General features: G+C 29.3%; 1 protein-coding gene across 1 annotated transcript; it reads right to left on the minus strand.

Annotated features, from left to right (window-relative positions):
- Positions 1–82: 82 nt before the first annotated feature.
- Positions 83–19254, minus strand: LOC107448550 (macrophage mannose receptor 1). The gene is made up of 12 exons (XM_043056783.2): positions 18829–19254; positions 17002–17100; positions 15378–15497; positions 13897–14054; positions 12933–13044; positions 11275–11516; positions 10023–10188; positions 8145–8297; positions 6680–6802; positions 4576–4743; positions 3126–3176; positions 83–1985 (listed from the first exon to the last, which is right to left on the minus strand). The coding sequence occupies exons 1-12, from the start codon at positions 18869–18871 to the stop codon at positions 1771–1773; spliced, it is 1650 nt and encodes a 549-aa protein (XP_042912717.1). The 5' UTR covers positions 18872–19254; the 3' UTR covers positions 83–1770.
- Positions 19255–21169: the final 1915 nt, after the last annotated feature.

Here is a 21169-nt window from a genome sequence, read left to right on the forward strand (position 1 = left end):
TTCGGAAGTTGAAAAAAGATTTTAAGATTAACGCAAGCAATATCCGTTCTATAGAAAGATATTTGAAATAAAAACAATGAAAGAACCAAAACAAGTTTATTTTTGTCTTACAATACTTTAAAATTATAAAAGTAATGTTTATGAATGAAAATGAGAAGTAAATACAAGGTCAATATGAAATAACTATATGACTCTTCTGGTGAGCATGAGGTTCGAAAGAACGGAAATTTGTAACAAAGCGCTTAACTATGCGCTCAAAAGTTGGGTCGAAAACAACCAATTTGGAGTAATGGTTATAGAATTTAAAAATTTTCAAATGGCAACACATATTTTAAAAAAATGGCAACGTGTACTTTCATTTCAAATGGCAACAGGTAAATTTTTTTTTACTTTGCGATCTTCATTATACAAACTTCAAAACGAAGTGTGAGCAAGATTTTTAGCATAAATAGTGGCGGTGTTAGACAAAAGACGAAGAGAGAAAGATGAAACATATAAATTACTGTATTTTAACCTTTCTTCCTGTTTTATTTCATTTTAAGACTGGCGTTAAACAGCTGATGCCTTTTTGGGCTTAGGACTATCGAAGTCCAGAACGAAGGCTTGTAATTTTGAACCCAATCCAGAAGAAAAAAGAAGACCTGGTTCAAGCATTGGGACAAACTTGCTTTCGTGGTTGAGCTTTTGAGGAAACTAGCCCCCATATTTGTGTTACCAGGGATGGAAAACAGGAGAACTTCCCACGGTTAGCCTGCCGCATGGGAACGATCCTTATACTACTGAAGATAATTTACATCAGCCAATGCGAGCTGAGAGCAGAGTTTGTATCAACCAGCAAACCTGTGTCATCTCGTTGTTAGGAGAGCCCTCTATTTCCTGAAACATCGCGACTCTCCCCTCTTGTTGTCGTCAGGAACGCATTCAGTATAGTTGAATTATTGACAAGACGAAATATTATAATATACTCATTTTTTTTCATATCTGCCTAACGTAGCTAATACCCGCTTGCTAAAAGTATCATTCCAACTCAAGTTTACGTTTTTTTCTTTTTTTTAAATGAATTTTTTTTTACTGTGACGATAACGTTTTGATGAAAATAATTGGTTCCACCATTTAAAAATTTTGTGACCATGACCATCAACGCGAAGAATGAATAATTATTTCTATAATTATATTAATATAGTATTATTATTATATTATTATTATTATTATTATAGTATTATATTAACTATTTAATGACTAAACTCTATTCTTTAGTGCATGTGGAAAATTTTAATCCATTTTCTTTAATTGAATTTCCCCCAAGGGTTCAACTTTAGGTGCAGTTGCAATGAAATTTATTAAGTTTCACTTATATAATTTTGATTTAACTCTTTCAAAACACATTATAATGCAAGTTCATCAATGCAAATTCAACTCTCATTGACAAACGTTCTCATGGGCAAGCAAGTTTTCTGCTGTTCTTTATCGTTTTATTTATTATCCTTTCAAAAATTTAAGATGTTTTTAAGGTTTGTTTGAAGTGCTAAGGTTGATATGAGGTTTATTTGAGGTCATAAAGTTGATTTGAGGTTTATTTGAAGTTGACTTGGAATACATTTGTCAATCACAAAACAACCTCGAAAACGCCTTATTTTTTCGTAAGGTTAAGTATAAGTATACATTAAATGCTGTAGTTCTTAGTTGATTCTTTTTTCTGCTTGACACTTGAAGGAATAAATCTTTTAAAGCATTTCCATAAAATATTGTTGGATTTCAGTTCACATTTTCTTAAACGTCACTGGCAATCACAATCTCATTAGCTGATCTGTATTTGGGCATTTGATCTCGCAACGAAGGTTGTACAGGTACTCTAGATGCCTTCCTTGCTCGCTGTTCATTTTGGTAATGGCGGCAGAAATAGTAAATAACAACTCCCAGAAGAATACCAATAATCAGAACACAGAGTATAACACCAAATAAATCTTCTGTAGTGTATCTACCTACTGGAAATACGGAAGAAAAATGCGTTAATTCAATTCATTCTTCAAAATAATAAAAATGGAATTGTAACAAAAATTTTAAAAATTGGGTGTAACTTTTGTCTGTTCTTTTCAAGAAATAAGATTTCAGCAGAATTTACAAAAATTATTAAAACTTAGTAATGAGCACACTTCGTTACTCTTGTTAACTAATAATAATAAAAAAAATTCTTAATTTGAAAATGATTGTTTCTCATAAAGTTTTTAGTCAGTAATGGCACAAAAAGGTAAAATGCGTTTAATACTAAGCATCTTGCTCGTCACTTTAAAACGCAATTTAGAAAGGAAGAGTTTTTGATACGGTAACTGCACAAAAAGATCGAATACATGGAATACTAAGTACCTTATTCATAATTTTAAACACAATTTAGGAAGTAAGAGATTTTGAGTCTGTAACGGTACAAAAAGGAAGAATACGTGGAATACTAGAAATTTTATTCGTCAATTTTTAACACAATTTAGAATGCTAGAGCTTTTGAGTCAAATGATGAGACAAATATGCTTTGATTAAAATTATCCATGAAATAAGAACACTTTTAAAACGTACGTACTGGTGTCACGTAAATACTGATTGAGACCAAAACCAATAGATACGTGATATTGTGAGTAAAAACCTTAAACACTTTCACCTATGGGCCCGACTGCAATGAAATGACTTTTGAGGATGAGATTGCGATTATGATTTTATTATTTTTTTAAAAAAATAAATCATAATTAATGAACCACCCTGTTTAAAATCTACTCAATATTACTCCAAACAGTCAGCCAGCCAGCAGTTTCGATATTTTTTTCAAATAGGTGCTTTTTACTCAAGTCTTGAAGAATGCAGGAGGCGAAGTCACTTAGATATGATTTTAAAAAAAGCATAATTTCTTTTTTTAAAAAAAACTCACTGAAACTAGCAGACATACTTTTAAAATTTTTATTTTGTTTCGTAAGTATCAATTATTAATAAATAATGTAAATAATTTCAGCAATATTATTTGGGCAAATTTTTTTTATAAAATTAACCGAAAGAGGATAAGTAGATTTAATTAATATAAATTAGAAGCAAAGTTTTCAATAGATAATTAAGAAAAAAATCTTGTAGAGTAGCGTACTTACAAACACATAAAGGAACTCGAACTTCACTGTTTGCCGTCCTATTTGAGGAGACTACAAAATAAAAGTATTGAATTATGATTAAATAATATCTATTGCTCTAAGCTTTATAGTATTAAATTGTCCTCATAAGAACATTTATTTTCATTTTACAAAGGATAAATAAGGGAGTTTAAATTTTTTTTATAAAAAACGCATTAATTTATAAATAAGAGCACAAAATTTAAATTTTTCTTGTGTTATCACTTTCACTTGTTTGGAATAACACGATAACTGTAAACTAGCAAAATGCTAAATAAATAAATATATAGATAATATCATATAATTTGCCATTTCCTTGCAAAACAAATTAGAAAATTTCTGTGTTCGCATTTTTTCAAAGAAAAGAAGACTAGGAAACCTGTGGTTAGGAGCTGTGGTCCAACCCATATGTTCACATTTTTTAAAGGTAGGTAGGTACTTTATTTACGCCACACTAGAGTAGCACAATGGGCTATTGGCGACGGTATGGGAAAAATCCTGATGGTGATCCGAAGACGTGCCATCGCAATTTCGATCCGCTGCAGAGGGGATGGCTCCCCTGCTTCGGAAGCTACACGACATGCACGTGAAGTGGAGCACTTTACGGTAGAACAGTTTGAAAAGCACCGATACCGTGCACCCTCGGTCCCTACGCAGGCTGATCAAAGTGGTCACCCACCCGCTTACTGACAGCAGCCATTGATGCTTGACTTCGGTGCTCTACTGGGAATCGTGTCCTTATGATCAGTCCACTGCGGGGCCTTTTTTTAAAGGAAAAAAAAAGCTTAGGAAACCAGTGGCTAGGAGCTTCTTAGTCCAGCACATATGTTCACATTTTTTTTTACAGAAGAAAAGGCTCGGAGCATTAGTCCAACCCATATGTTCACACTTTTCTTAAGAAAAAAAGGCTAGGAAATATGGACTATGTAAATTACACGATTTTAATCAAGTCACGCTGGCAATCATCCAAGATTCTTCTGAAAAAGCAAGAAAAAAATCATTTTTTGAATGACTTTTTAAACTTTTCATAACTCTTTTTAAAACAAATTCCAAGTAAATTGAGTCTATTTCCGATTCATCTAAGTTTTCTTCATCTTGTTTAAAGTAATTTTAAAAAGCCCGTAACTTTATTTATTAAGTATTGGAATTAGTATAGTTTCATTTTATTATTATTTTCTAAGGATTTGTCTTAGTTAATTAATTTCATTGATAATAACTTTATTTATTAAGTATTGGAATTAGTATAGTTTAATTTAATTATTATTTTCTAAGGATTTGTCTTAGTTAATTAATTTCATTGATGAATTAAATATATTTTTACTAATCTAATTATTTTAATTTGACATAGTGAAACCCGTACATGCGTTTGGTAAATATTAAAAAGATTGAAAAGTTTATTTTAATCTTGCGTTCAATTCATGTATACACTTACTTTTCCGAACAGAACAAATGAAAGGTCTGTGATGATTGCAAAAATAGTTGTACCACTCCATGGTTTGAGGATTCACTTCACCACATTGTTCATTCTCAAAACTTGGCTCACCAATAGCCCATGCTGTGAAATTTAATGGTGATCCATCTGCCCATACAAATTCTTCCTCTGAAAAATGTAACACAAAGTAGCAAATATCTAATATTAAGCAATGGGCGGATTTAAGGGTGAAGGTGTAAAAAAACATTTTTTTAAAACTGTATTCTGAATACAGTTTGATTGTTCATAGAAATGAGAAAGTATTCATAAACTTTAAATCGCATTTATATTTACGAGCTCAAGTTTTTTTTACCATATTAAGTTGATACTATTAATTTCGCAGTACTCATGTAACGTAAGTTGTCGATATTCAGTTCACAAACTTTAAATCGCATTTAGTATATTCGCGAGCTCATGCTTTTAAACGGCATTAAGTCGAAGAAATTAGCATCTCTTACAAATTGAATCAAAAGTTCAGTTTTTAATATGCTTTGTTTTTTTAAATAAATAATCGGAAAGTTTTAATTTTCAGTTACGTTAATTATTTTTGAAACAATAACGGTGATTTATTGTCAAGTTAAAGGTACTTTAAAGTACCTTTGACGCAATCACAAATAAAAATGAAATGTAGCACTCTTGGACTCATGCAACTCATGTCTATCCGAAAAAGGTAAGCTGGATAATTAGTTAGCAAGTTAAATCCGGTTTTAATTTGCTAACTAATTATTTTGAGATAGTTTTCAAAATTCTGAGACAGTTGTGCTTGGAATACATATCCCTATATTAAGTTAGCATTGAATGTATCACCGTGTATTTCAAATAGCTCACATTTTATTACCGATAACGACTTTTAAAAAAAAGTTTTTTAACACTTGTTACATGTCCGGAGTCGGAGGAGATGCTAAGGATTAAGTCTAAAGTCTGGCAATTGCGAGATGATCTCTCTGATAAGTTGTTAGCAAATAAATCGAAGGCTCATCTTATGATTGCCAAACATTAATTCATAATTCATTTAAGTAAAATATTTGTCTAGATCTTCGTTGTTTTAGGGGCTAGTTTAACGATGTGATCATCTTGTTACAAGCACATTAAAAACTCTCGACTAATCATTTTATTGTTTTGTTATGGTTAATAGTTTATATCATAGCACGTTTGCATGGTATTAAATTACTTCGTTGTAAGGAAATCAAACTTGACTGATTAAAATATTGAAAAATGCAATATTAAAAAGAAGGAACTTATTAAAAAAAAACATTTTTAAAAATTAAAAAAATTAGAAATTTCTCGGAAAAAGTGTTTAAATAACAGTTTAAATAATTAATATTTTGCCATATTCATATAAAACAGTCAAATAACCATTAATAAGATGGTATTCAAACTGTTAACTGTGAGAAAACCGTTAATTGTTTTCACCTATATTTTCACCGTTTATTAACTGCACGCACCGACTAAGCCCATCTAATGAAGCGACTTAGTTTCTTGCATCTGGGTAGGGCTAAGCTGCGATTCTCATGACTTACAAAACCGAGGTTCGAGTCTAAGCATTGACGCCACAATATTTCCTCTTTTCATTCAACGCATGGAGAGTTTTCAGTGTCTTGCATTCTTTAATTGGCGACCCTGGCCTATTGAAATGAGAAAATATCATTCACGCATTGATGGCAGCAACACAGAGCTGATTAACACATAAGCTCAGTATTTTACATCTCCAACAATAGATGGATTAGACAAACTAATTAAGCCATATTTCACGGTTCACTCGACAAAACAATACTCAACCACAAAATAGCTCCAATACCCGTTATCTAACCAAAAGCCTAGTTCTATTATTCTGTTAATTTTCTTTTTTGCGATTTTGAAACTATACTGGTCGTAAATGGTTAAAAAACCACATAGTTTTTATTATTCATGATTTTTTAACCATACTAAGTGTAAACAGTTTCCAAACCGTAAAGGTAAAAGATTGTTCTTTGCCCTAAACTTAACGGTTAATTGGATGGACAGAGTGTTGTCGGTATTTTACCGTAACTTTAGAAGAAAAATTCTAACAGTGAAGCATGTTTACCGTATTGCATGTGTCGATAAAGTCCAATCCATGAATTGAATCGTGCTTTAGTGAAATGAATCATCAAGAACGGATGCAAAATATCCAGTACAGTTTGAGAATGAAAACTGGCCAGTGTACCACCTATTTAATGAAATAAAAATTAAAATATTAACCAAAAAGTACCTTAAGTATATTTTACTTGGAAAGGAAAACAAATTCTATCTATGCATACTTTTACTTGATTTTAAAGTATTTAATTTTTGAATTCCAAGTAACATTTGAACAGAATGAATTCGATAGTTCTCCAGGAATAAAACTTATAAAACATAAAGTTTTATTAATTTTATGGCTGAGGAACAATTAGATTGATTTCTTTTAAAATTTAAATTTTTTTCACTCGAAGGATGCTTCGTTTGTTTTTCTTTTGAGCACTGCTTATCTCTAAAAACTGTATTAATATGAAATTAAGTTTAAACTAAAGAGCATAGTTGAAAATCTTGGATAGGGAGAAAATTTATCGCTACTGTTGTCCCTGGGGTAAATATGCCCTTTAAAAGTTTTAGTTCCTTTACTTATAAAATAATAAAACCTTTTGACTCATTTGCGGTACAACTGTCAAACTATCCGCCTTCTAATTTAGAGATCGGGGATTAAAATCTCAGCAGAGACATTTCATTTATGCTTCTAAATTTCTGTTATAATAAGTTTGATAACTAGTATAATAATTTAGTATGAACTAATGCTTTAAATGTTCATATTTTACTCCAGGGGCCATAGAAGTGGTAAAATTTTTACCCTACCTAAGGTCTTTTACCATATATGTACATACATTTACCTTATTATTGAGATCTATGATTATAATCTAGGTTTCAGATATAATTGCTAAGTTCGTCGACTAATGTAGTTACTGTTTTTAAAAACTATATTGCAGCATTGCAGATCATATCGACTGAAGTATTTGCAAGGATATCTGTTAATTTTGTACTTAGTTATACGCTATTATTGAACTTGACGTTTTGACATTTGTTTTTATCATTGTTTTAGTTTTATTCAGCTTGAGGAGCCACTTGTTGACAAATTCGATAATTAACTTCACAAATTTAAGCAAATTAAATGAATAATTTTCTAAGTAAAACAAATATTACGATCTAATATGTTTCTGTTTTTCTTTCAATGACATTTTAATAAATCGTGTCGATCCATTTTGGTTAAAAAGGTTGTAACTTCGTCATGTTTAAGCGGATACAAGTATTTCTAATAGCAATTCAAGCATCTGAGTTCATATTCATTTTAACGAATTCTTTTACAACTGCAACCCATATGTTGATACAAATTGGTATTGAAATATACATTTTCTTTGTTGCTCAAATTATATACAATAAAATTACAAAAGAATATGCTTGTCGCAAAAAAAATCGCAACTTAATACAAACATTTTCATGCCATTTATTTTTAGCTATTAAAATTAGGCGTTACTTCTTACCTCGCCTCATGCATCTGAAATTAGCTTCATACCATGTGACATGGTTGGTATCAATATAGTAACAAAATTCACCTCCAAAATCTCTCCAACCGACGGGTTCATTGGGACAAATTAGCTCGTCATATGATGCCAAAGATGGTACAGTCTCTGAAACTAAAACATTGATCATGTTAGGAAATAATGCATGGCATATGAGTTTATTAAATGCCCCTTCCGAAAAATCTTATACGAAATAAACTAATGGAAGAAAAAAAATAGGAAGATTGTTATATTTTATACCAAGCCGCCTCAACCGACCAGCTAGTTCATTAACAGCTTCTTTATTCTGACTTGACGCTGCTATTTCCAGCAGCATTACTCTAAATGATTGGCTTTCACTTACAAGCTCTTGAATTAGAAGTGTGGTGGATCAGGAAATAGAGCGCTCGCGAATGGTGGTCGATATGAATTCTGCACCTGGTTTGCACTGACAGTAGTGCTGACGTGAAATATCCCCAGTGGTAGACCGATCATAGGTCAGATTCCCCTTGCTGTCGGGCTAACCATGGGAAGTTTATATGGTCTTCTTCTCCATATAGTGCAAATGCGTGTTGGGAAGATCAAAAAAGTCTTCCACGAAGACTAGTTTCTCCTAATGCGTGATCCAAGCTGTCCCTTGTCTTCTGGATTGGGTTCAAAATTACAAGGAAATGGAATTGAAAATCGATAGTTGTAAACTCATAATTGAGTTGGCTGTTCAACGCCGGCCTAAAATATAAAATAAAACTCTTGCGTTTAGAGCAGCGATTGTTCAGAAAATAAAGCGTTTGCCTCTGAATGAGGTGAACCAAATTGAAAACCCAACTTTGGCTAGTTGAGACGAATTCTGCTCCCGGTTCACATCGACCACAGTGATGACGTAAGATATCCTCAGTGGTAAATGGATGGCAATTTAATATCCCCTTGTTTTCTGGCTAACCATGGGAGTTTTTCCAGGTTTTTAGGGGTTAGGAGGGTTAGTTTCATCAAAAAGTCCCCCGTGAAGACTAGTTTGTCCCAGTACTTGATCTAGGAAACACCTTGGCTTTTAGGTTTAAAAAATGCAAGTCTTCGGAGTTGAACATTGATAGTCGTTAACTTAGAATTAGGTTGGTTGTTCAACACTGGTTATAAAAAATGAATAAAAACTCCTGGATTAATTACAAGGAAAACAATGCTTTGGAAAAAAATACCTGAATTATTAACTAATATTACGAAAGAAAATTACTTATTGAGTGATATCACGTCATCTTTTGTTATTTTAAAATAAATTCGAACCTAAAACTTTTATTGCAAGGGGGAAAAATGTGCCCGTAATGAATTGTGTGCTGTAAATTTTCTTATTATGAGTTATACATGATAAATTACCATATGAAGGAAAATGCGAAACGACTTAACGCTATACTAGGGAAAAAAAGTATTTTGCTCCATATATATATGTATGGAGCAAAAGTTGTTGATTTTAAGTTGTTTAGATCTAGTTCTATTTGTTAAGGTAAAAAGTTTTTTGTAATAGAATATTACTATATTTGATTTTTAGTTTGCTAAGGTAAAAACGTTTATCTTATATAATTACTGTATTTATAAATTAATTTAAAAGTATAAATTAATTTAAAAGTATAAATTAATTTAAAAGTATAATTTAAAAGTATAATTTAAAAGTATAATTCTTATAAATTAATTTAAAAGTAACATTTATTTAATATAATTATTGCAATTAATTTTAAATTCGTTAAGAAGAAAAGTTTCGCTAATAGATTTTCTATATTTGATTTTATATTTGATATGGAAAAAGCTCACTTTATAGAATTACTATATATTATTATTTATTTTTGAACGTTGCTTTTGCAAAAACATTACCTGTTGAAATTTCACAGATAAATGACATGCGTTCTCTGCAAGGTATTGTTGTCCACTTGTTTACTGTTCGAATAGCACAAGCTCCTTCTGAAAAATTTCCTGGTTCTTCCATCCAGTCGTTGAAAGAAACGTACCACCCTGAGGACCACTGTTGTTGAAGTTCATCCTAAAAGTTGAGTAAAAAAAACTTTAGAAATATAAAAATGGAAGAAAAAAATAATAATAATAAATTAGTTTTATTCTCTGAAGCAAAGTGACTTTGAAAATTTCAAATTTGAGAATTAACACCTTAGCATTCATTGAATTTATTTTTCTAATAATTTAAAAGCAATTTATTAGTAGTAATTTGCTTTCTCAAATTTTCTTATAGATTATTTGTATTTTTATTTTAATTTAAATTCAAATGCTTAACATTTTTTACCTTTTAACCGGTGTATACAACAATGATTAAGTTTCTTTACATTAAAAGCCATTAAGAATGAAAATACACAACGAAACTCATATTTAGTGCATACCTCACGCAGCCGTGCTAATCTAAGATTAAAAAATGAATTGAAAATAAATAGAAACTAAGATGTGAAAATTGAACCTTAAATTTTTTTCCAAGAGCGTACAGAAAATAAAAATTATTTTAATATGAATAAATAAATTTTACAATTTTTGTGAATATGTTTATCACAAATAGTTATTTATTTGTAACAGAATAAATTGATATAAAATTTTGTAGAACAAGTAAACTAAAGTTACACTTTTTGAATAAAATTTTTAGTTAGTTAAAAAATATAATGTAGAAATAAATTTTCACTGATAACATGTTATGTAAGGTTTTTCTAAAAGCGTTTTGGTTAAAAGATTTGAAATATTATTTAAAAATTTAAATCATTTTTATTATTTTTATTTTTTTCTTGCTACAAAAGAAATTCTACATTAAGAGAGGAAAAAGTATTTACTTCTGTTACAAATTTATTACGCCTCTTAATGATTTTATTCTTTAGTCTTCATAAATAAATATTGAAAAATTTTTAGTCTTCATAAATCCACTCTTTTAGAATAGTAGACGAGTTTTTCAAGACTACATGATTCAAAAATTTCTTCAACGAACTCTTCGAGCACTTCTTTTATTTGAGATATAAAAATTCCTAAAATCAACTTAATCAAAAAAATCAATAACACTTTAAAATTTCCTTTTAAAAACTAATTAACTAATATATGCACATGATTGCGAGATTCAAACTTGATCAGAAATACATACTTTGATTTTAATACCAATCCAAACATCTTCTGTGTAGTTTCGCAATATATATTGTATAAACAGATTAACTCTAAAATCCTTGATAGTCAACAAATGACCGTCATGTTTATCTATACAATATGCTTCAGCTTCCTGCCAACTCAATTTTTCAGAAACTACATGATAACAGGATATTCCCAGTCTCCATCCCCCAATACGTGAAGGACAAAACCTGGGATCTGTATGTTTCCTGATTTGTTTTCCTAAATAACAGAAATTAAATAAATAAAAAAAATCAATCCTCTCATCTTCTGTATACTGACATCAGTGTTGTAAAATTTTGATTAATAGATTCTTCAGAATCTCATGTGAATAAATATCATGGTCTTTGAAGTGAGTTATTTTGAAAATGTCTTTTTGTGAAAAAACCATCATTATTCTCAAACAAAAAAAAATGTAAAATGAAAGTTCACAATCCTTGTAATATTTTCTAAAACAGGATGTTCCATAATGACAGTAATGATTCATATTATAGCACAATTCTGACCAACTAGATGTACAATGCGTATGGCCTATAACGATCTATTCCAAGAAAAATTCTACATGTAACAGCTTCACGCACAGCAAATGAAACAAGCACCCTTTTTTTTTTAAATATTTTATATGTGGCCTTGCATGCAACTACTAACATCAAGATCATATTTTAAGAATCTTTGTAACGAATTAAGTACAAAAACTCAGCCAATTAAAGGTTGCAAATTAATATTTAAGTTAGAAAGTAATATATCCAAGCTTCCAAAAATCATAGTTAAAGACAATTTTGTACCAGAATTCTAATAATACAAGAATTCCCTGTATTTAAAAAGTTGAAGCCGGAAACAGGCCATCTCTACATTCCCTGTATTTAAAAAACTGAAACCAGAAACAGGCCATCTAACAGGTATATCATTATGTTGAAAGCGTGAAAAAAAATATTTTTTTTCATTTTGATTTGCTATCAATTAAAAGCAAATAGAAATTCAGATTTCAGCAGACATATGGTAGCAATTATATACGTTTTTTGTATTTAGTCTAATTTTAATGCAATTTTATTAGTAAATTTTAAATTCATAGCTCCGCTTTTAAATTTTATATTAGGTGTAGGAAGTATCATCAAATTTTAAAACCAGTTGTGATTATTACACTTGAAAATTGTTTTCGTTGTTATTGAATTTTGTTTGCGTCACAGTTTAGTCATGTAAACAGACGTGTTTATGTACACTTTATCATTAGAGAGGAGAGTCTGGCAGGTTATTGATGAAAAACTTTGTGAAAGAAGACATTTTGAATAAGAGCAAAATTTTTGGCTCTCTCCCGAAAATATGCTATAGTAAGTTATATGTATGGAATTGAATGATTTAATGAGGTGGTTGAAATGAGAAAGAGTCTTTCATAGGTGTCAAAGTGTTTCAATATTTTATAAAGCTGATGTTTTTAATTTCATTAAAATGTTACTTAAAATTTTCACCCTCTAACTTTTTCAAATATGACAAAAACAACAATGGCATCTAAATCAATCAATTTTGGGCATCTGATTTTTTTTTTCCTTTTGAAAAAATTTCATTACCTCAGTTTTTTTCTGGTTTAAAACAGCACGTTTTATTAGAATTTAATGTCACCAAATTACCTAGTCTTCTTACTTTTGTTTCTTTGGCAAATCAGCTCTCTTTCTTGTTCGCATTCCAAATCATTCCAATTTCCTGTTCTTCCGTCTGATCTTCCAGAAATATATACCATATTTACACAGTCTTCCTAACAATATAAATAAGTAAATAATTGTACTATTACACTTATTTATAATTATTTAATTGCGATTTAAGGCGTATCCCGGATTTTAGTTTTCAGACAAAATTTAATCAAATTCATATCAATACATTTATGCCATTTAATTACAGAATTATTTTAGTAGTTTTATTCGAACGTGGATAATTATGAAGACTGCTAAATCTTCATAATTAATGCATTAATATTCCAGCAATTTTCCATTTATACCAATGTTATAATTTGATCAAAAATTGAAAAATTTTCTTTCTTTGTTTATTTATTAAATTTATTTATCACCAATAATTTAGTCCTAAAATGAAAGAATTCATAAATTGTTCATTTGAACTGTTATTATTATTTAATTCTTATTAACTGGAAAAACTATTTCTTATTTATTTCTTGTTGACTCACGCAATTTGTATTCCTTAAATTGAAATTTTTTAAGTACAGTTGATTATTTTTTTTAAATCCATGTAATCATTCATTTTGTTACGAATAAGATATTAGCAGAGTGTTATTACATAGAATTACAATTATTATGTACTTTAACATTAAAGGTGATATTTTAGGCAAAAACAAAATTATTTTTATTTGTCGAAAATATCAATTTTTAAGGGGGGGGGACTATGATAAATGGGAATCATTCACAGGGGTTGGTAACCAAAGCTAACAAGGTTCAGACAAAGTAATTGTTTAAAAAATTCCAGCTTATTATTGTTGATAAATTTTAATTTTTTCATTTTGTAATGTTCTTTAAATTTCAACGAATTCAACTAATTAAATTAAAAACACACAAGTTTCCCATTTATTTGTTATAATATGTAGATGGAAATTAAAAACCTTTGGGTTACTGTGTCCCGATGGTTCACTGGGTTCCCAATTCGTGAAATCAACCTCTGTTCCATCATCCCATTTATATTCAGATTCTCTGTCTCTGTCATTAAGTCCAATCCATGAAGTGTATTGCACGTCCAGCAATACAAAAGCTGTTAAAAAATCTAAAAAGTAAAAATAAAAAACAGATTTGATTTTTGAAATTGCTGTTTAACATATTTATTCACTAAAATGCATAGCTTTCCTAAATATAATAAACTTTCTTAATGCAAAATGTACCGCAATAAATGTTCTAATTAGATGCTATGAAATGTGTCTAAAATATTTAAATGTGGGATCGGTTAAATAATATTTAAAGGAGAAAGGAACAGAAAGAATATCAGTTTCTGATTAATCAAGATCAAAGCCGAACAGAACAAAGGCGGGGTTAAGATCATCAAAAACTAGTTTATTTGTGGAATGGTTTAAGACTGATTTGCCATTCAATTATTGCAAATCATTAAGCGAGATCATCAATTTATTAAATGATTTCACTTTCCAGTCAATTCCTCAAATAAAATTGTTTTGAAGAATTTGTTCCTTCCATTGCTCTGATTGGCATCAATATTGATTGGTCGGAGTTTGATTATATTTATTTCACTTTTTAATTATGATTATTTTAGTCTAGTCTTTGGTCTGATTATCATCAATAGAGAATGATCAGATATTTGATTATGTTTCTTTTACTTATTATTGTTAATTAGTATAATTATATTCATTTCACTTTTTAATTATAATTTTTTTAGTCTAGCCTTTGGTCTGATTACCATCAATATCGAATGATCAGATATTTGATTGTGTTTTTTTTACTTATTATTATTAATTAGTATAATCTATAGTCTATTAATAAATATTGATTGCATTGTGTTTGATTATAATTCTTATACTTATTAATATTAATTAGTATTGTACAATCCATGCACTGATTGGCATCAATATTTATTGTTCAAAGTTCAATATTTCTTTCACTTCTTTATATTAACTTGCTAATTCTTGCGTAAATATTTGCACAGATCTTAACACTATACAGCATTGATCAGTACAGAAAAATACACAATATTGGTAATTTGTATGGACCAACATTATACACATTTTCCGAAAAAAAAAGATTCACAATGAAGTGGTTAAGAATGAAGAGACACACGTAAAAGGAATGGAAGTTAATATTTAGACAAGGACAACAAAAAACAATTTTTATCAAAATTTGACAAAATGAAGATAACAGGATGAAGCACATCAAAATAAATATAACGATAAACAACACTTTCTTATTCTCAATAAAACAGGTTTCGGAAAAAATCGGTAAACAATGGGTAAAAAAAATCGGCAAAACTCTTCTCCAAAATATTTTGCAGATTAAAAAATAAAGTTTAGAAATCTGTGAAATAAAATAATGAAATAAAGCTATAAAATAAAGCTATGAAGAAAAAAAAGGTACGATACAATACCTGAAAGTTCTTGTGAATGTATCGAAGCTAGTCTCCCACCAAGCTTCTTGCAATGTTGAGCTGCTTTTTCCCAGGTTAGTCTCATCTTCTTAGTACCTCCAGCCCTATAGCACCTATTTTCTTAAAATATAAACCAAATTTTTATCAAAAATTTCATGCATGGATGCATATATGTATATATAAATATATATCGTAATAAGGACAAAAAGGATAAAAAAACGAGAGATGAACGAAAAAATTAAGAAAAATAGTAATACGTTTTATTTGCTCCTCATAAGCTGTAAATACGCAGAACTTATAGAATAAAATTTAAAAAATATAGAGAAAACATGGAAAAAGAAGAAGAAAAAAATTAGTTGAACAAAATATTTTTGAAAAATTTAAAAAAGTTATAAGAAAAATTACAAATTAAAAAGCCGGAAACAAAATAAGAAAAAGATAATCTCGTCATCAGCTCACACGATTATATCCGCAAAAAATAGTGCTTCCTAATATTGTATTAATATAGCCAAAGCGAAGTACATCAAGGCTATATATATATATGCTGGAAAAACTATTTTTCTTATTTATTTCTTGTTGACTCACACAATTTGTATTCCTTAAATTGAATTTTTTTAAGTACAGTTGATTATTTTTTNATATATATATATACAAAATTAAAGGCTATCATTACGCAACATCATTTATTTCTTAATTTTTCACCATATTCGTTCTTGAGATTTCAAACTTCCCCAATAGGGCACGTGCAACTCTAAAGAAAGAAGTTCACTAATATCGGCTAGCTGTATATAAACAAGAAGAGAGTCAACGTCGCGTTTATTATATTGATTTATTATCATATTCAATCGATTTTCGGTTCAGTTTTAATCGGATATCTGAAAATGATTTCTCGCGTGGGTGTCGAACCTGATTGACTGCTGAATCGTGTCATAAAGAAATTCCACGATTCAGCAGCCAATCAGATTCAACACTCACGTGTGGCATCGTTTGGAGGTTTCCAATTCGGGAAAGATGTATTTTATTTTTGTTTTTCTTATCCTTTTTAAATGAGGTACTTTGAATACTAAAGCATGCTATTTTGAAGTACGATCTTTCACTGGCGTTGCTTAGGCCACTTTTAATTTAATACATCAACCATATTGAGAGCATTTAGTTTAGAGACTTATTGTTTGTTTGAAAATTTAGATTTACAGTTACACTTTATGTTTGCATGTATAAAAGGTTTCTATACTATGCAAGTTAAAAAAAAAAGCATGAAAAAAGTGGAAAAAAAAAGTATGGGGGTATCCCCAATATGGAGTAACTGAAGAGTCATAGTCACTTAAATGAACAACTTTCTTTATTTAAAACACGTTAATGTGCTATTTTCTTTCATTAAAACACGTTAATTTACTATTTTTCTGTTTATAACTCTAAGATAACTGATTTATGAGCGTAGTTAAAGGAGTTAATATTTAGTGATTTTGCTTTTAAATTTGAAATTGTGGAATAATTAAAACATGAAAAAAATTAAGAAACGTGATTGGTTAAGCTTTTATTACGGAGTCTTTTTTCTCTGATCACTAATGTAAAATCTAGACTTAGAAATCTAGACCTAGATAGGTAAAATAGCAATAATCTTTACCAAAAGGGTACCATCCTTTATCACATGATGTTTGTACTTGTCTCTTTGAAATCACTTTTGTAGAGTTAAGTCTTCTGAATGTCGACAAAGTTGCCGTCTCTGAAAATATAAATTTTCAGATGTGAGTATTTAAATGAATGTAACATTTTCATATGAATATCTCCTTTTCTGTTTAAAAATGATAAAACCTACCATAAATCTTCATTATTTATCCTATAGACACAAACAAGTTTAAAATGCAGGTTTTATCTTTTTAATTAAATCTTCGGCTCAAAGTTTCTTTCACAAAGCAATTAAAGCTGCAATTCAAAAATTTAGATAATATGAAAATTATTATTATTACTTTTTTGAATTGTTTACTTAAAATGATTGCATGACTGATTGGAGACTGCTTTCTCAAAACGTTAGATAACTTTTAACGTTACGATATGATAGCTTTTAATGAAATAAATTTTTTCGAGGCTTAAGAGCTAAACATTTTATTGGTTTAATTTGTACAATCTGAAAAAATTGATTTAAATATTATACAAAAAATGCGAACGTAAAGATGTTTCATTCTACTTAAAACATCTTATCTTAGCAATACTGAACAATAACCGTCAGATTTTGAACATACGGCAACTCTAAATTATAGATTTGATGTTAAAGGTTGGTTTTTCTGTCGCAATTTAAGTAACTTTCGATTTATATTCTAGAGCATTAGTTATACAATCGTACATTATTTTTTATAAACTTGAGATCATTGATCTTTTTTTTAACTTTTTTTTCATAAATAAGAAACAGATTCCGTGAGGAATGAAATCTTATCATTTTTACCCTGCAAAATCAATTAATTGAGGGGAAATAATGCAGTTTATTGGAATAAAAGCTGGATGTGATTATAATCTACCAAGTTGAAGGTAAAAAATACTTAAGACGGCGCTCATTGTTGGGAGTGAAATTAAACAATGTTAGAAACTATGTCTTACACCAAAAAACATAAGAACGAAAAGGGGAAGGGTCACTAGGATATCTTGGGACTGTCGGAGCCTGTGTTTATCTAAAGAAATTATACTGACTGAGGTATCATTGAGTAACAATTTTAATGCCCATAAGCAACTTTCAAAAGCAGTTTATTGACCATTTATTGAATAATTCAACCATACGCTTATAAAAATTTATTAATTTCAATTTTATATATAAACTATTTAATATTAGGACAGTTTATTAAAAAAAAATTGCATATCAACTATTAGATTTTATTTAATATATATATATATATATATATATATATATATACTAGCTGTACCCTGCGTGCGTTGCAACGCTTTCAGTTTGAATTTAAATTTTGTATTTAAGTGTGTAAATGAGATTTGTGATTATNTATATATATTATTACTATATATCTAAAGATAAAAATTTTATTAAATTTTTATTCAAAATTAAAGAACGCTTTTGTAACATTTTATTTCTAACTGAAAGATTTTGCTCTTCCTATATAAGCAAAGTATAGTGCAGATGGAAGATCTAATTGATGTAGGATACAAGATATGCAATAAAGAAGGATAATGCAAGTATACGAAAATATTGCAATTGTATAAAATAGTTTATGAACTAGCATGTAATCCAAATTTAAAATATTTTTAAATGAGCTAGACATCTCATTAATAAGCTAGCGTTTTGAAAATTCAAGTTTGTTTCTAAATTTTTATCAAAGTAATTTAAAATAAATTATTATTATTTAATTTCATAAAAGCTCTTTTTAATTAAATAAGCAATAAAAAATAATACAATTTTTTTTTTGCATCAGTGCCCTTGATGGATATTAATAAAAAAATCATTCTTTACCTGTTGATATCATTAAAATAAGAGAAAAACACGCAGCTATCATGTTCTTTACTAAAAATAAAAGGGAAATGTCTTTAGCTTAGGAAGTAGAAAAAGATTTTCTGAAGAAAACATCCGAAAAACATCCGCTCTTTAGAAAATGATCAAACAAGAAGCGAAAAGTTAATGTAGGTACCTAAGGCTGAATCTACAGTGTCAAATGTGTTCTATAGCTTCAAATGATAAAGACACTTTAAATTATGCGTTCTACAAAGTAAAAAAAATTAATGCTAAAATCTTTCTTTATGGGACCCTGTAATCGATAAGACAATTAATAAATGAAAGGAATAATCCCAAGAACCTGAAATATAAAGATATACCCATCAATGAGTAAAACTTCATTGTATTTTTCTCAGATTTCAAACGTATTAACAGATAAGGAATGTTTTTTTATTATCCACCGAAGGTAATGATGTATGAATTAAGTTTTTTATTTTTATTTTTTATTATTGCTTCATTCAAAAAATATGCTCTTTTTGAAGCTTGAAAATAATATATTATTTTAAATGGCCGAAATAAAAATTAAAAAAGAAAGTTAAATCTTAAAATAAAAACGACAATGTTTAGCTTACTTAATGAGATTCTGCATTCTGAGTAATTAGTTCAGCTTGATAAGAAAGCTCTAGATTGCATTTTATTGGTTCAATTGATACAGGCTACTCAATTGATGTGTTCATCATAATAAAAAAAAATTTCATGCAAATATCCCCATTTAAGTTTTTTTTAATTGTCATATTAAAATGCCTCTATATAGTTAATATGGTACATAAACGAAATGAATCATTCTAAGAAATTGAAGCATAAATATATACTTATCAATGGAAAAAAATTTCATTGGATTCAAATAAATTGAGGTGGACTGAGGTAGCAATAGATGATATATTGGATTCCTGTTGACGAGCTTCCATCACTTTTATTTCATTTGTCCGACATCAAGACTTCAATAATTCATCTATTGCCGCATATTATTTGAACCTTAGGCATTAATTCAACTTCGATTATGCTAAAATTCTTTTCACCCCTTCCGTTCCAGATTATCTTGATGCTCTGAAATCTTACTTTTTTGATATGAGTGTCAATTATTTTGCTAATCATATTAATTATCACTAAATCCTCCATTCTGCTTGGAAATGCATCTTGCCCTGATTTGCCTATTTTAAATATCATTCTACTCATATATTACGGCTTTTACTTTTTTTGTTTGTTTTTCCTCTTCATATTCTTTTTAATTGTTTCGTTGGTAACATTGCATTTCCTGCTTTGTTTTCATATTTCACGACCACATGTTGGTAGATTATGTTAATGGAGCGTTTGAAATATGTCAACTTTTTCATCTCAATTTTTTAAACTAATGAAGTTTTTCATGCTTTATAAATGTTCAATAATATAAAAAAGTAGCATCATGTTCTCGTCCGAGCTATAGTTTAACATTGTGCTATAATTGCAGAGCCATATTTTTGGTCATATATCTCATCAAATGTTTGATTCATGCCGAAAGTTTTCAGACTCACCTATTAGTTTTTCGCATTTGATTCTGGATCATCTGATTTCGCTTTGAGTAGGTCTAAATAGTTGTAAGATGCCACGTTATGAGACGTCAATCTAGATTGTCCTACAATTATAAACTTTTTACCTACAATTTATAAACAACATCTTCCAACACAAAAATACCAAAATAAATTGTCACAACTTAAATCTACTATTTTAAAATTTTTTAAGATTTAATTTTCTATCTCTGTATGTCTCTGTGCTTCTCAGTGGAGTGATTGTTAAGACATGGTTCCCAGCAGATCACTGAAGTCAAGCATCACTGGCTGCGGTCAGTGTGAGGGTGGGTGACCACTTGGATCAGTATGCGTAGGGACCGAGGTTGTGCGGTATTGGTCATCGTTAAACTGCTCTACCGTAAAGTGTTCGACCTCGCGTGCAGGTCGTCTGGCTACCGAAGCGGGGGTGCCATCCCCTCTGCAATGGATCAAAGGGGGTAATCAGCCTTAAATTGACAGTAATTCTAATGAAGCGTTTTTAATAAGATGGGAATCTCAAGTTTAAATCATGTGTTCATTAAGAAAAATTAAGAAAGTTTCATTTCGAAATTTGAAATTATTGGCCTTTAGCGGGAAATTAGTCTATTTGGCCGTAATTGTAAACAACGTTTTTACTAAGATAGAAACGTCGAATTTGGACCATGAGTTCTTTATGAGTTAAAAAAAACAATAAAAATTTTTATTTTGTTATTTTGGTAATTTTTGAGGTTATTAATCGTTAATTGGCCTAAAATTGATAGTAACTCTAAATGACA

This window comes from Parasteatoda tepidariorum, chromosome 7 (genome assembly GCF_043381705.1).
Source record: "Parasteatoda tepidariorum isolate YZ-2023 chromosome 7, CAS_Ptep_4.0, whole genome shotgun sequence".
NCBI lineage: Eukaryota > Metazoa > Arthropoda > Arachnida > Araneae > Theridiidae > Parasteatoda > Parasteatoda tepidariorum.

Excerpts from the sequence above, each read along its gene's own strand:
- LOC107448550 (XM_043056783.2), bottom strand. The coding sequence starts at position 18,871 with ATGATAGCTGCGTGTTTTTCTCTTATTTTAATGATATCAACAG. Across the intron at positions 11,517-12,932 it reads GATTTGCCAAAGAAACAAAA|GAAAACAAATCAGGAAACAT; the intron begins GTAAGAAGACTA and ends TCTGTTATTTAG. Across the intron at positions 3,177-4,575 it reads CATTTGTTCTGTTCGGAAAA|TCTCCTCAAATAGGACGGCA; the intron begins GTAAGTGTATAC and ends TTTATTTTGTAG.